The sequence below is a fragment of the Chenopodium quinoa genome, unplaced genomic scaffold (genome assembly GCF_001683475.1).
Source record: "Chenopodium quinoa cultivar QQ74 unplaced genomic scaffold, ASM168347v1, whole genome shotgun sequence".
NCBI lineage: Eukaryota > Viridiplantae > Streptophyta > Magnoliopsida > Caryophyllales > Amaranthaceae > Chenopodium > Chenopodium quinoa.
The window spans coordinates 2,420,847-2,435,400 of record NW_018742726.1 but is presented as its reverse complement, the minus strand read 5'-3'; the positions used below and the strand labels follow the sequence as shown (position 1 = coordinate 2,435,400).

The 14,554-nt window shown below is 33.3% G+C and overlaps 1 protein-coding gene and 1 long non-coding RNA gene across 2 annotated transcripts; one reads left to right on the top strand and one right to left on the bottom strand.

The window, feature by feature from the left end:
- Positions 1–455: 455 nt before the first annotated feature.
- On the bottom strand, positions 456–8,252 carry LOC110723307. Its single transcript, XR_002511705.1, has 3 exons — positions 8,082–8,252; positions 6,792–6,897; positions 456–1,559 (listed from the first exon to the last, which is right to left on the bottom strand). It is a non-coding gene; the product is annotated as an uncharacterized LOC110723307 (long non-coding RNA).
- A 2,114-nt stretch (positions 8,253–10,366) lies between these two features.
- On the top strand, positions 10,367–13,919 carry LOC110723306 (purple acid phosphatase 2-like). Its single transcript, XM_021902658.1, has 8 exons — positions 10,367–10,561; positions 11,244–11,444; positions 11,591–11,702; positions 11,927–12,156; positions 12,583–12,721; positions 12,890–13,110; positions 13,211–13,332; positions 13,456–13,919. Exons 1-8 carry the CDS (start codon positions 10,367–10,369, stop codon positions 13,655–13,657), a joined length of 1,422 nt encoding a protein of 473 aa, XP_021758350.1. The 3' UTR covers positions 13,658–13,919.
- Positions 13,920–14,554: the final 635 nt, after the last annotated feature.

Below are 14,554 nucleotides of genomic sequence, written 5' to 3'. Positions count from 1 at the left end.
GTGGTTCGGTCAAATTAGACCTACATCCACGGGTGGGGGATTCGAGAGCTTCTTCACTGTAATGGAGAAAGAACGAGAGAATAATACCTAAATCTAATGGCTCAAAAGGTATGATCTAATTGATCAACTAAAGGGTCCTTTTATAACATAACGAAACCCTAATTAAACCCTAAAATTGTTCCCCAAGTATACTCAAATAGATGTCATAGAAAAGATATAATTTTAGGAAATTATCCCTAAAATAATTAAGCTAAAACCGGACCAAAAAAACTGAAATTTCGACTAGGCATGGGCGTGCCTGGTCGCATACTTCGTCAGCATATTTCCAGCAATGTCAGTTGTTCGTAAAACGGTCATAACTTTCTCGTTTCTTATCGGAATTAGGCATATGTCCTATCGTTGGAAAGATCTTGAAACAAACTATCACCTCCAACTTGAATAATCTCAAAATCATTTATAGTTTGAGAGATATCTGCATTTAAAGTCAGCCCAACTAGATCTCGAGTCACAATTTAACAATAAGAGCTCGAAAAGGTATTGGGATATCAACAAGTGCATGGCCCATATTTAATAAAAAGTTGATGATTTATTTACAACTTTGTCATTTGATAAACAAAATTGATTTATCAAAGATGATAAACTTGTATTTTATCTTTGAAAAAAAGATGCATTACATTCACATGAAATGATAAGTATGGTCCATTGGTCCCAGAAAGTAGAGTTTCATGTCTTTGCAGGCTGCAGCTAACAACTAGAAAGTTTATTCTTCTTCTCATCCAGTAAATAATGTGGTAATTCCAACAAAAAAAGAAAAAAAAAAATAGAGAAGGAAAGCATAGTATCAAAGATGATAAACCCCTTGGTCTTGAGTACAACATTACATAAACATAGTTAAAAGTAAAGCGAAAATTGGTTGTTTCTAGTCTTTCTACTACACAGCCTAAACCATAACAAGCCAAAATGCTGGAGTAATACACCCTCCCCTGCTATAGTTACAAAGAGCATTAAGTTCTGAGATTAGGGAAACAGCCTTGATAAGGTCCTGAGTATAGACAGAGACCACTAGACCAGATCACTTGGTGGAGCAAAGTGATAGAGCCTCTCCTCTACTTGCGTCCTACTCATATTTGCTAGGCCATGAGCAAGAGCATTAGCCAATTGCTTGGCATGGAGAAGGGTAACCTGCCATTCTCTTCAAAGCAAAGCCGACATGTCCTTAATCAATGCTCCCAAATCGTGGTCCATGTAGGCTGCCTCGTTTTCGAGCATGTATTTCAAGGCCTAAGCGTCAGTTTTGAGCTCAATATTTCTCTCCCAGGCAGTAGACAAGCTTTCTCTAATGGCTAGTAGCTTGGCAATAGCAGCACCTATTTTCTTGAAATTGAGCGAGTAGGCAATTTCCCAAAGATCTTTGTCACATCTAATCACCCTTCCTCCACCTGCATTATCCATAGCAATCCAGGATCATCTGTGTTTAATTTGTAATACCCTTTTTGTAGTGGCACCCAAGTTCTGTTAGACATTCCAACCTCGGAGGATGAAGGCTAGTTCAGATCAACCTGTTTCATGTTAATAGTAATCTGATAATCAACCCAAATTTTATTTAAATAAGAGTAGCTCGATAGAGATTTGTTTTCGAATACAACAATGTTACTCATCAACCACAAATGCCAGATTGATATACAAAAAATTATGTTTCATTCGCCACCAATATTCAAGTTGAAGTTTAACCAATCTGTAAAGTTGGTGTTGTAAAACAAATGCAGATCCATAATTTTTTTGTAATTTCTTTCAAATACTATGGACCAAAAGGCAGAGCTTGTTGGACAATCCCTAAAAATAAAGGCAATCTTCAACAGAAGCATTACAACAAATACAAGCAGGGTTAAAATCTGGGATTTTTCGAGCTAAAACACTCTTTCCACATCTTATATTTGAAAGGGACTTCAAATTTCCACATTCTTTTCCAAGAGAAATTGTTTAGGAAAGTAGTACTCCGTATTACAATCTAAGAGGCATGATATGCTGATTTAATAGTAAATGATCCAGTTTTATCAAACTTCCAATGGAGAGTAACCTGAGAATCATGAAAAAGAGGGAGGGGCATAGATTGTATTTAAAGTTGAAGATGAGAAGGAATAATATTGCAACATCAGTCAATTACCATTTGTAATTTTTTATAATTAGACCCTCCAATGACCAAGATAAAGAGATTGGTCTCCTATCCAATGGTGATACCGCATGTAAATCTCATTACCATCTCCAATGTTAATAACTAGACCCTTTCTAAGGATATCTCTTCTTCCATGAATATCTCTCCATATAGGTGTGGCGGTTTTGATAGGCAGTCCAAAAAATTCGAGTATTTTATATATTTAGCCTTTGAATTTGCACCAAAATTTTATTCAGTTGGTGTTAGATTGTGACTTGAAATCCAGTAGGGCTGATTTTGAATGCAGATATCTCTCAAACTATAAGCGATTTTGAGGTGATTCAAGTTGGAGGTGATAGCTTGGTTCAAGATCTTTCCAACTATATGTCATATACCCAATTCTGATAAGAAACGAGAAAGTTATGACCGTTTTACGAAAACCTGACGAACCTGGAAAGTTGCGACGAGCATGCGAGCTATAGCTCGGCCCTTTGAAGACTTGTGGCAGGCTTGAGCTAGCTGCCGAGCTATAGCTCGGTAGTTCGGTTCTTCTAAGATAATTTATGGGATATTTCCTAAAATTATATCTTTTCTATGATGACTATTTAAGTATACTTGGGGAACAATTTAGGGTTTTTATTAGGGTTTCCTTGTGTTATAAAAGGACCCTTTAGTTGATCAATTAGATCCTACCTTTTGAGCCATTAGATTTAGGACTCCTTGTATTATTCTCTCGCTCTTTCTCCATTATAGTGAAGAAGCTCTCGAATCCCCCACCTATGGATGTAGGTCTAATTTGACCGAACCACGTAAATCTTTCTGTTCTTTGTTTATCTTCTTTATTGCTTTTCTCGTTCTTATTTTTCATTGACTTGTTCCGCATTAATCAAACACAATTATACCCTTATTTCCTAACAATTGGGTTAAGATCTTCCATACTAATTTGGCCATAAATGTTTTGAATTCCTAGCCCCCTTTATAAGTAGGATCACACACAACTTTCCAATTAGTACGAGGTATGTATTTAGATCTATCAACCCTATTCCAAGGAAATTTTTACATTTTTTTCTAAATCTTTGATAACCCAAGAGGGAGGATATTAGTTTGTATAGCATACATGGGGTAGGAATTCAAGACTGATTTAATAAGGGTGCATTTTTAAGCCATGTTAGTAATTTGGCTTGCCAACTTTTGTTCCTAGAAGAAGTTTTATCTAACAAATCATAATATTCAGCAATCTTTAGCTTATTATAATTAATTGTAATTCCGAGGTATTTTACGAAATCGACAGTTTTGGAGATGTTACACACTTCACATATAGACTTTCTTACATTATAATCCTTCTTTTTTTTTTTTTTTTTTTTTTTTTTGGAAAAATAACAGAAGTTTTTTCTTTTTCTTTGTCTTCTTTTTTTTTTTTTTGTAAACCCGAAAATTTGCTTAAAATCCTCTAGCTCTTACATCATCTCATGAATGTTATCAACGTTAGCTTTTCCAAGACATCATCGGCATAAATTAAGTGGAAAAGGTTAATGTTTTTAGCAATCTTTATTGTTTCCAACTTTTGTTACTAACCTTTTTCTTCTCCTTGCCCTATTCCACGAGAAGAAGTAAAGCTAGGAGTAATTCGGCCATTCCATAAAACTGATATATTAGGGGTGCATATGGAACTCAAAATTTAGTTATTTGAATTAGAAAGGTTAATACTATGAAGGGTGTCTCTAATAAAGTCCCATTCTATGGCATCTATGCTACCAAAAGCTTAAGAAATATCTAGCTTTAAAGCCATTAAGTTAGCTTTTTTAGATGCTTTATAAATATGGTGAGCAACTTCATTTATAATAAAGACATTTTCTTCAATTGAGCGATTAAGAATAAAACTAGATTGAACAAAGCTTATCAAATTCTCCATTAAGGGAATTAACTTTTAACTTCGAGCAATACATTCAGTAATGAGTTTATATATGGAGTTGCATAACCCTATAAGCCTAAAGTCTTTCATGTAAGTAGGAGCTTCACATTTAGGGGTAAATACGAGTCATTTATTTATTTTGGAACACTTCCTTTTGTGAAACATTCCCTATAAAATTTGTAATAAAAATCGACAATTTTTCCTTTAATAGATATAAATGGTCAAATAAGTTGTTTTACTTTACGACCATGTTTACTTAGCCTAACCTCTGTAACATATGGATACTAAGACCCTGTTCTTTTCACCTTATTTTGCTAAATTGAAATTATTTTTATTGAACTGAAATTATTTTTTGTTGAGCTGAAATTATTTTATTGAATAGAAATTATTTTTTCTAATTAAATTTTTTTTTTATATGATTCTCTATTATATTTGTTCTTTAAAGTTATCGATCTTTACTGATTAAAAATTATTTTTACTGAACATAAATTATTTTTACTGAATATTATTATATTAAGGTGAAGAGAACTTGGCCTAATTCTCCCAAATAGCAATCCGAAATAAATATAAAGGTTTTGATTTCAAATAATCTCCAGCTAATTTCAAGTACAAATCTTTTCTGATTTAAGATTTTAAAATATACAGGACTATTATATCTAGGGAAAGAGATCATAGGCTGGAAAGCCTCGAATGTGATAGCAGCTCAGATATGGTTATGGATCATAATTGATCTTAAGTCATTAATAATGGGTAAGATTATCGTATCAATGCAGATGGCTAGGGAAAGAAATCATAGGCTCGAATGTGATAGAAACTCATATATGATTATAAATCACAATTAATTTAAGTCATTTAACCCATTAGGAAAGAAATCAGGCTTGATTTCACATCTTTTCTTCTTTAAAAACCTCATATTATAAAACAGAAAATGGAGAAATCAAGGAAAAATAAGGTAGTGGGAAAAATGAATAAGAATCCATGATAAGTAAAATCAATATAGATCAGCACCTAAATAGATATTTTTTTCCTTAAATTATTTCTCTATATTCATAATTGAATGCCGACTAACTTAGTCAAGGGGGTGAAACCCAAGACCGGGAAGTAAAACCTGTCTACATCATCGCCTTCTGGAACCAAAAAAACATTATAAATTCCCAATTGCTCTCTGCATCTTCCTTTGTAAACTCAGTGGAACAGCAGACCAAAAAGTCACAAATACAGGTCTCTCATCTCTTACTTTTCCCGTTTACTACACATTTTCATCAAAATCTCACAATTTTTTGAAGACATGGAGAAAATTAATGCATTGAATCCCAATGCTCAGCCATGGGAGCCAAAGCTTGAAAAAACAAAGATAGAGGATAGATCCATTTTTTTCACCTTTGCAAGGAAACATCCCCTGTCAACCCATCAGATCACCAATTTCTTTGCAAGGTATGTATACATACATGCCTTCATTTGCTTGACACTACAAATTAGTCTAAATAATATTAGGTAAATATTACACATGTGATCAGCCTACACCGCTTGACGACGTGGCTAGCTGAACACTACAAATTCTTTCACATTAATTAATTGTGGACCACTAGAATTAGAGACACTATGGTCGTTTTATTAATAAAAAAAGGTCATTATTTTAAAATAAAGGTTATTATGTTAAAATAAAAGTCGTTGTGTTATTAAAAAGGTCATATATAAGAGATTAATTTATTTGATGAATTTTTTAATATACTGCAATGACTCAATGTGAATAATAAAGGTCATTATATTAAAATTAGGATCACTACATTCAACATAACATTGTACTTCAGATTCACAATAATATTAAAGGTCACATGAGTTTTGATAAAGGTTACTATGTTAAAATTAGGGTCATTATCCTCAAAGTACAATTAGTTGCACGTCGTCAACCGTCGGAGCTGGAACTTCAGCAAGCATTTTATCAAGGTAAGTATCTTGCTGAGGTTGCAAAGAAGCTCAAAAGTTAAACCCCCTGTTGGTGCAACGTGTGTATGGATCTCAAGTCCACAATAATTAGGGTCATTATTGTGAACCAGATCCACACAATTTCTTCCTTATATTTTCCCTAGACATCTAGTTACAGAGAATTGCAACTACTTATGAGTTACAAATGGTTAAGATGTTAAGTCAATCCCGTGCAAATACAACTTTTTTTAACAAATGTTACTATGACTTTGTAACTAACTTTCAATTTCATATTTGCCATGTAACCAGAAATTATGGTGACTGCATTGAGAAGATTTATTTGCACAACCCCAACCCTGCGCAACCCCCTTTGTTTGGACAGGTGGTTTTCACTAAGTGCACTATACCGGCAATGATTTTAGGGGGTCAAGAAGAAAAGCATTTTGTAATAGATAACAGGACATTGTTTTGTAAGAAATTCAAGCATTAGGAAGCAAGCAGGCCCAGCAAAACTTATATTGTAAGATTGAGTCATTGATAAGATAAATAATGTATATAGTTTGGTTCAAGTATACAAGTAAGAACTCCTGGATGCTTATTATAAATTTGGCCATATGACTGCCACATTTAGCCAATTTTGAAACTCCATATTAAAGAAAATGGTAAACCACTGTTGTGACCTTACTCTAAACTGAGCATTCTAACTCCTTTAAGCCAGATAGACCAAGCAAATAAGTAACAAAACAATATGAACTGCATTATCATCAAAAAGGAAGATATAAAGAGCACATTTTAGCTTACCACGATAGTATTGTTGAATTCGTCCAGCAGTTTCTGTTATCCAATCAGCTTTAAAACTGTTTTTCACAACGCCATTGTCCCCAATAGTATCCTCTGTGTACAATTTCTACATACGTAAATTTGTAAAATCACAATATCAGCATTAAAATATAGATTTGATTATTTGAGCAATAGCAAAATTCAGGAAATGGCATATAATAGTATGAGAGCAAAGCTGGGAAGTAAAGGATTTGGTCAAATTAGAGAATCTAGAGAGATCAAAGCTTGCAACTTTCAAGTCATAATCTGGCAATTACAAACTCATAATACGGAATAACTTTATGTTATTTGCCTCAATATAGATTAGATAGAAGATCTGCAATTGAAGGGTGTTTGAATCCATATGCTAAGCAATAGGAACCAAATCTTGACAAAGAAAGAGAAGGCGATATAAGTCCATATAACCATTTTTTTGTCCACATTCTCAAGAAAATATACACAGTTGGTTGTCAGGAGCTCAGGAAGTCAGGGTATGCATGCATCACTGCTAGAAATTTTACACGACTCGTTTTAAAGTTAGCATTTCGCATTAACAGCCAACATTTGAATCTAGCTACATGATCAACCCTTGTATCCTTTGTTTTTAGGGTAAAAAACCCTTGTATCTCTTTACACTGAATGTCATCAACTAATGAAATCTCAAAGAAGGTTCACAGCATTATGTCAAAAACTTCAGAATTAGTAACCTTTTCAGCTTCTTCCTAAGCATTTATCACTGGTAATATACTGAAATGACCTACGTACACCTTAATTTAGAGCAATGGTATTCTCCAACAAAGGAATACCATTGATTGAAATTTGACAGAATGCTACAGAAAAGAAGAAAGACACCCTTGGAATAACTGATATCACTCACTAATCTTGCAATAATGTCACTATTAAGTGTTTATAAATCACCATATCACAATATAGCAAGATTTTAACCAAGAAAAAAAAACATGGAATTTGAACAATAAATTAACATAATTGAGTGCATCAAAGTGTTACCACAAATGTAATTGATTGAAATTTAACAGTTCCACTCTCCATTTCCGCAATTTCCCAAAAACAAATTGGAATCAAAGATAAGACATGTTAAAGTAGAATAAAAATGGGAAATTTGTGAAATGAAAATCAAAGCTCCTAACAATAACTAATCAACCAAACAAACCCATAAATATTCATGTAAATCATGGAAATTTCATCTTAATAACCACTTAAAATAGTGAATTGAAGGGGCATTAATGAAGAAAATTGCAAATAAAAACATACCAATTACTAATTACGAAAAGATTTTCATTTTCCGGTGAAAATTCTCCGACGAAGGCTCGAGCCTGGCGTTACTAGGATTTGCCAGATCAGCGGAAATTCGTGCTGTACTTCAGAGGTATTTTGGGTTGAAATCCTTCATTTATTTACGAAAAATCACGTAGTAAACAAACTGAGAGTAACTTAGGCAAACTCGTAGTTAAATGGCGTATTCTATTCACCTAATTTTTACTTATTTGAACGTATCCAAATTTATTAGACCTTATTAAAACTTATTTTAGTTGTAATTTAAACTTGAGTAACCCTTATTAGAACTTATTTTTCCTGAACTGAACTTATCTGAAGTTAACTAAACTTATCTGAACTTATTAGACCTGAAATATGTGAAAATAAGGTGAACAGAACAAACTCTTAGTGGTGAACTTTCTTGAGGGAGCCCCAATTAATCATGTGATAAACAAAAATCGTTTATCTAGTCACATTTCTATTAATAAATCAATAAAATATCTCATTCAACATATCATTTTCGTGAATAATAAATCAACATTTGTGGGATTCGCATTTTTTAAAAGTTGTTGACTTACGGATTATTTATAGAAATGCCACTAAATAAGCATTTTTTTGTTTATCATGAAGATCAAGTTGTATTTTCTCAACTTTTGGTTGAAATTATCCTTCACACCAAGTTTAACATAAACAATTTCTTACTTGAAGTGGCTCATGTGGATAAAAAAATTTATATACACTCGAATGTCAACCGCACCTTCAAGTGCACCAAAGTGTTCCGTATTTTTTTATTCATTTTTAAATCTTAAAATGAAAAGAAAAAAAAAAATTAATGGGTAAAAAACTATCTTTAGGTGCACCTATCTCTTCATACACTTAAGACAACCATGTATGTAAAAGGTGGTGTCATCTCAAGGGTAATCTATATACATCACTATGATGTCTATGAAAAATTGAGAATCAGCCTAGTTATGCTAGTTTGGCTCTTGGAGAATGGGGGAGGAGGATAAGGGAATTCCTGCCCCTAAGAATCGCAATTGGTATGAGTCAGGATCTACTAACTGCACCATGTAGGCATGGACTACTTGGTAATCATTTTTCTAAAATACAATATACTATTTACTAATATAATAAGTAAATATACATAGTTACAAAATCATAATACGTAGCCTTAATAGTTAATATACAAAATTATTGAGATACTCCTTAGATTTGTGTGAAATTAATATACAACATTAATATACCCCTTAGACATACCAAGTATTTGGTTGAATATATGTTGCACCTTTGGGACCTTAGATCCTCTTGCTTTACTAATTCAACTAACATCAAACAAATGTATTCTTGTTCTGCACCAAAAAAAAAAGAAAAAAAAAAGAAGAAGAAACGTATTTGTTCTTGTTATTGTTATGTAGATGTGATAATCGGGTCGTTCGGATTAGATTAATTAGATTTGTGTCATGATTTAGTGAAAAATCATTTTTTTTTATTATTAAAAAAGAGAGGTCATATTTAGTTAATTAGTTACAATGCTAATTTGTTAATTATGAAACACATAATTATAGCAATTCAGTTCAATTCAGCTCAAGTCAAATTCAGGTCAGGTAATTTCAACAGACATTTTAAATTTTTAGTCAGGCGATTCAAATCGGATATTTGGATACAGATTGGACTTTCTATATCTAGCCTTATGCTCACACAAACGTCTTTACTCTATTTGTGAATTGTGACCATCCACGATATAAAATTAATTCTTGAGAAAATTGTATTTGTATACTTTGGTTTAAATGCCATAATAAACACAATATGACTATATGAGAGATGGCAAATTCTTGGCTACATTGAGAGACGTTATTATAGGCCCAAATAAAACTATTTTCAGCCTCTTCAATGTGCCCAAAAAAGCCTACCTACTCAAAGACCAACAATTTGATCAGTGTTAATCCCTAAATCAATCAAAATCCTACTTACTTGTATTAGTTTGGAACATTAAATCATTAATTATCAGATAACTAAAAATTCGAATAATTGGAATGAATATTCCTTCCAAATAAGGACATTATAGTGCCACTTCATACATTAAAATTCGTCAAAAAAAAATTGTTTCTTTCTCTATTTTACTAGTTTTGTGGCACCTTTGTTCTTCTACTTCCTACAACTCAATTTCAAATAGATTATGCATGCAAAAGAAGAAAACCCACTTCAAAAACATAGATAAACTTTTATTAATTTGAAAGATTCTAGCTTTTTAGGCTTAGCTTATATTATTAGAGAAGATAGAGATGTTAATGAAGTGGGTTTATGCTAATCTTGTTGTTTTGCTACTAATTGTGGGTGTAATCATCTTAAATGTTTCAGAAATTTGTGAAGGGGGTATAACAAGTAGCTTCTCAAGAAAAAGTAATGATCTTTCACTTGATATGCCCTTAGATAGCGATGTTTTCCAAGTTCCTCCTGCTTATAATGCTCCACAACAGGTAATTTCTTATCATTAATTTTTATATATATGATTAATTTCCTAATCTTATTGTATAATAGTTTACTATTAATTCTGGGTTTTATAGTATGTAATATTCTAAATTAGCATAAATGATGTCTGATTAGTGATTACCAGTATACTAAGTTGTTAGAGTCATTGGTAGATAGTGCTCAGCTCTACTGTGTTTAATAATTATGCATGATGATTTATTTGTGTATTTTGTGGATTTATTTGTGTATTTATTTGGGTATGTTTTGGTTAATACAAGTATCATTGTTCAAGTCATTGCAAATGAAAAAGTAGCCCGTTATTCTGTGGCATCTTTGTAATAAATCTAATTCCTCTATTCTTAGGAAATACTCTTAGGCCGCATATTTTATTTAGGTCGTTCCAAAATAATAGGTCACTTTTTATATACTAGAGAGTAGAGACCGGACAAAGTTTTCAAATTTCAACCACTTAAATAGTAAATGGGAATGGAGGTGGTAGTAAATGACTAAAGGAACATTATTTATTGGCTTTAATGAAAAATGTATGTACAAGTACAGTAACATTTATCCATACATAGAGAAATCGAAAATACTGTTGGTTGAATCTTTAGACCTCCTATTATGTTGATGATCTGAAGTGAGGTCAGATCATGCTTGTTTTTTCTTATATTGTGAGTATGGTTCATGAAGGTTCATATAACACAAGGAGACCACATTGGTAGAGCTGTGATCGTCTCTTGGACAACTCCCGATGAGCCTGGATCAAACACAGTAACTTACTGGGCTGAAAACAGCACAGAAAAGAAACTTGCAGAAGGCATTGTTCTTGCTTACAAGTATGTCAATTACACTTCAGGCTACATTCACCATTGCACTGTAGCGGGGCTAGAGGTATACACCCGAGCATGATTCTCTTAGCTCGGTTATCAAGCATTTCTTAAGTGCATTTGGGCATGGAATTTTTCTTACCATGAGATTGAGCATGTATTCCCTTTAAATGCCAAATTTATAGCTTAACTTAAGCATGCTTGCTGCAGTTTGATACAAAATATTACTATGAGGTTGGATCTGGCAATTCATCGAGGCAATTTTGGTTCCTTATGCCCCCAGAACCTGGTCCTGATGTCCCTTATACTTTCGGTCTTATAGGTATGGCTTCATTTACAAGGTTTCCAATTATGCTACTCACAAGAGTCACAACTGCTTCATTCAGATTACATACTAAGTACGGAGTAATAATCAGCAAATGCTATAAACTTCATTGTTGTCTTTTTTTTTTTCTTTTCTTTTCTTTGCTTAGCATTCAATGTTAAGAAGGCTAGAGTATGATAACTGTATACGTTATTTGTTTGTGGTGAATTCACAACAAGCAGGGGACCTTGGTCAGACACATGATTCAAACAGGACAGTTACACATTACGAGTTAAACCCAACGAAAGGCAAGACACTCCTGTTTGTTGGAGACCTATCATATGCAGACAACTACCCATACAATGACAATGCAAGGTGGGATACCTGGGGAAGGTTTATTGAAAGAAATGCTGCTTATCAACCATGGATCTGGACTGCCGGAAACCATGAAATAGATTTTCTACCAAAAGTGGTACATTTCTTCAATATTTTGCTGCTACTTCAAACAGATATCAATCTTTGCTTGCCTTTCTTAGAGTCATGGGTCACAAGTGGACATTTTCAAATTTCAATGGACATTTTATACTGCTATTAACAGCTTCCTGTGTATATTACTCCGTATTTGCTTTCGTTTAATAATAGCTAAGCAAACAAAAGATTTACATATTATTCTTCAAAATTGAACATATACTTTCTTTGTCTTTTTCTATCCACCTTTTATTACTCTATCTTAAACTCATGAATTTTGGGTTGTTGACACTTGACTGCCCTTTTAGGATATAATGCAAGTTGAAATCAACTATATATACCCTACAAGTCTAATCCTTCTGGCTCAATTCATCAGTAAAATGGTGCAACTTATCTCAATTTAAGGGCTGAGTTTTGTTGCTTCTTGCAGGGTGAAACTATACCTTTTAAGCCATATACATATCGATTTCCAACACCGTATCAAGCATCACACAGTACTGCTCCTTATTGGTACTCTATTAAAAGAGCTTCAGCCTATATCATAATCATGGCATCCTACTCAGCTTTTGGTAGGTTATTTCATTATTTTTGTAGTATCATAGATCCAAGTATCCTTAAATTTAGTTTAGTTTGGCAAGGTTTAATCATACGGTATTTAATTTCGCAAAAAGAACATGTAAATATTATAGTATGATGTTTGCTTTGTGAACTTCTTCATATACATTGTACATACGCAGGGAAATACACACCTCAATACAAATGGCTAATGGATGAACTGCCTAAGGTTAATAGGACTGAAACCCCTTGGCTCATTGTTGTAATGCATTGCCCAATGTATAGTAGTTACGTGCATCACTACATGGAGGGAGAAACCATGAGAGTTCTATATGAACCATATTTTGTCAAATACAAGGTCGACGTCATCTTTGCTGGTCATGTACATGCCTATGAGAGATCAGTAAGTATCATAAATCTATGATCTACTATCTTTCTCTTTGTCACACAACCAACACACCAGCCATGCACCCTTAACACTTTGCTTGCGTTTGTTAATGCAGGAACGTATATCCAACATAGCATACAATATCAGTAATGGTGTATGTGGTCCTGTCAGTGATCAGTCTGCTCCAGTTTACATAACTATTGGAGATGGAGGGAATCTCGAAGGATTGGTTTATGAGTATGTTTCTACTACACTCTTTTCAATTGATAACATACGACTATTAAATGTATTTTCACTTCAACCCTTGAAGAGACTGTATAAGAATAAGTTTCATAAGATTGCTGTTTAACTCTAATGCAGGATGACCCAACCACAGCCAGAGTACTCTGCTTATCGCGAGGCCAGCTTTGGTCATGGCATTTTCGACATTAAGAACAGAACACACGCGTATTTTGGTTGGCACCGTAATCAAGATGGATATGCTGTGGAAGCAGATTCTTTATGGCTTCACAATAGATATTGGCATCCTATACAAGAAGAAGCTTCGGTCGCTTCAATGTAAAAAGAGTAATTCTATGTGTTGCAGCTCAGTTTGGTCATTGGTGCATGTCAACATTTTTGCTATTCCAGGCCTTTCGTTAAAAATGTTTATGTCAAAAATGTTGTCACTTGTACAAGAAAATAGTACTGTAATATTTTAGGATGGAATGTTAGCTCCCCTACACGTATTTTGTACAATGATGGGATTAATGTAAGTGCTTATTCAAATAACTAAATTTGTGAAGTAAAAGAAAGTAAAATTGTTCGGCTGATATACCCCTGAAACACATTTATAGTCTACCAAAACTGAAATTACATAAAAATAACAACGGGCTTAGAATATTACGGTGTACTTTCTATATCGAACCAAACGACTATTCTCAAGCATTTAATACTCCGTACAGAGTAATTATTTTATGTTCGAAAACTAAAATATCAGTCTAGCTCTACGCTTACGTACTCTCTCATCGCCGTACATAGTTCATACACCTTAAAAGGGCACGTAGCTAACAATCCTCTTTAAAAAAACATACTCCGTATTATTAAGGACTTTAGGTTCACAAAGAGTGGGTCCTAAATCCAAATCCAAATCCTAATCCTAATCCTAATCGAGATAATATTTTCGGCGGAACGAAGTATGAACAGATTCCAGTAGATATTTATAACCGCTATTCTTTACTTAAATTTGCTAAATGATTATAATAAGTAATCTTCTGCCAAACACTGTCATCATCTCATGGGTCATATGAATGTAATCTCCGTCTCAAGACTCTCAACTATACGGTGTACAATAGTAGTTTATTACTTTATTTGGACATAATTTTTTTTTTTTTTTGAGTGGTACGGAGAATTGTCTTACTGTATTAGAATTTCACACAAGTTTATATACGAGTATATTAAAAGTGAAAGGAAAGTTTAA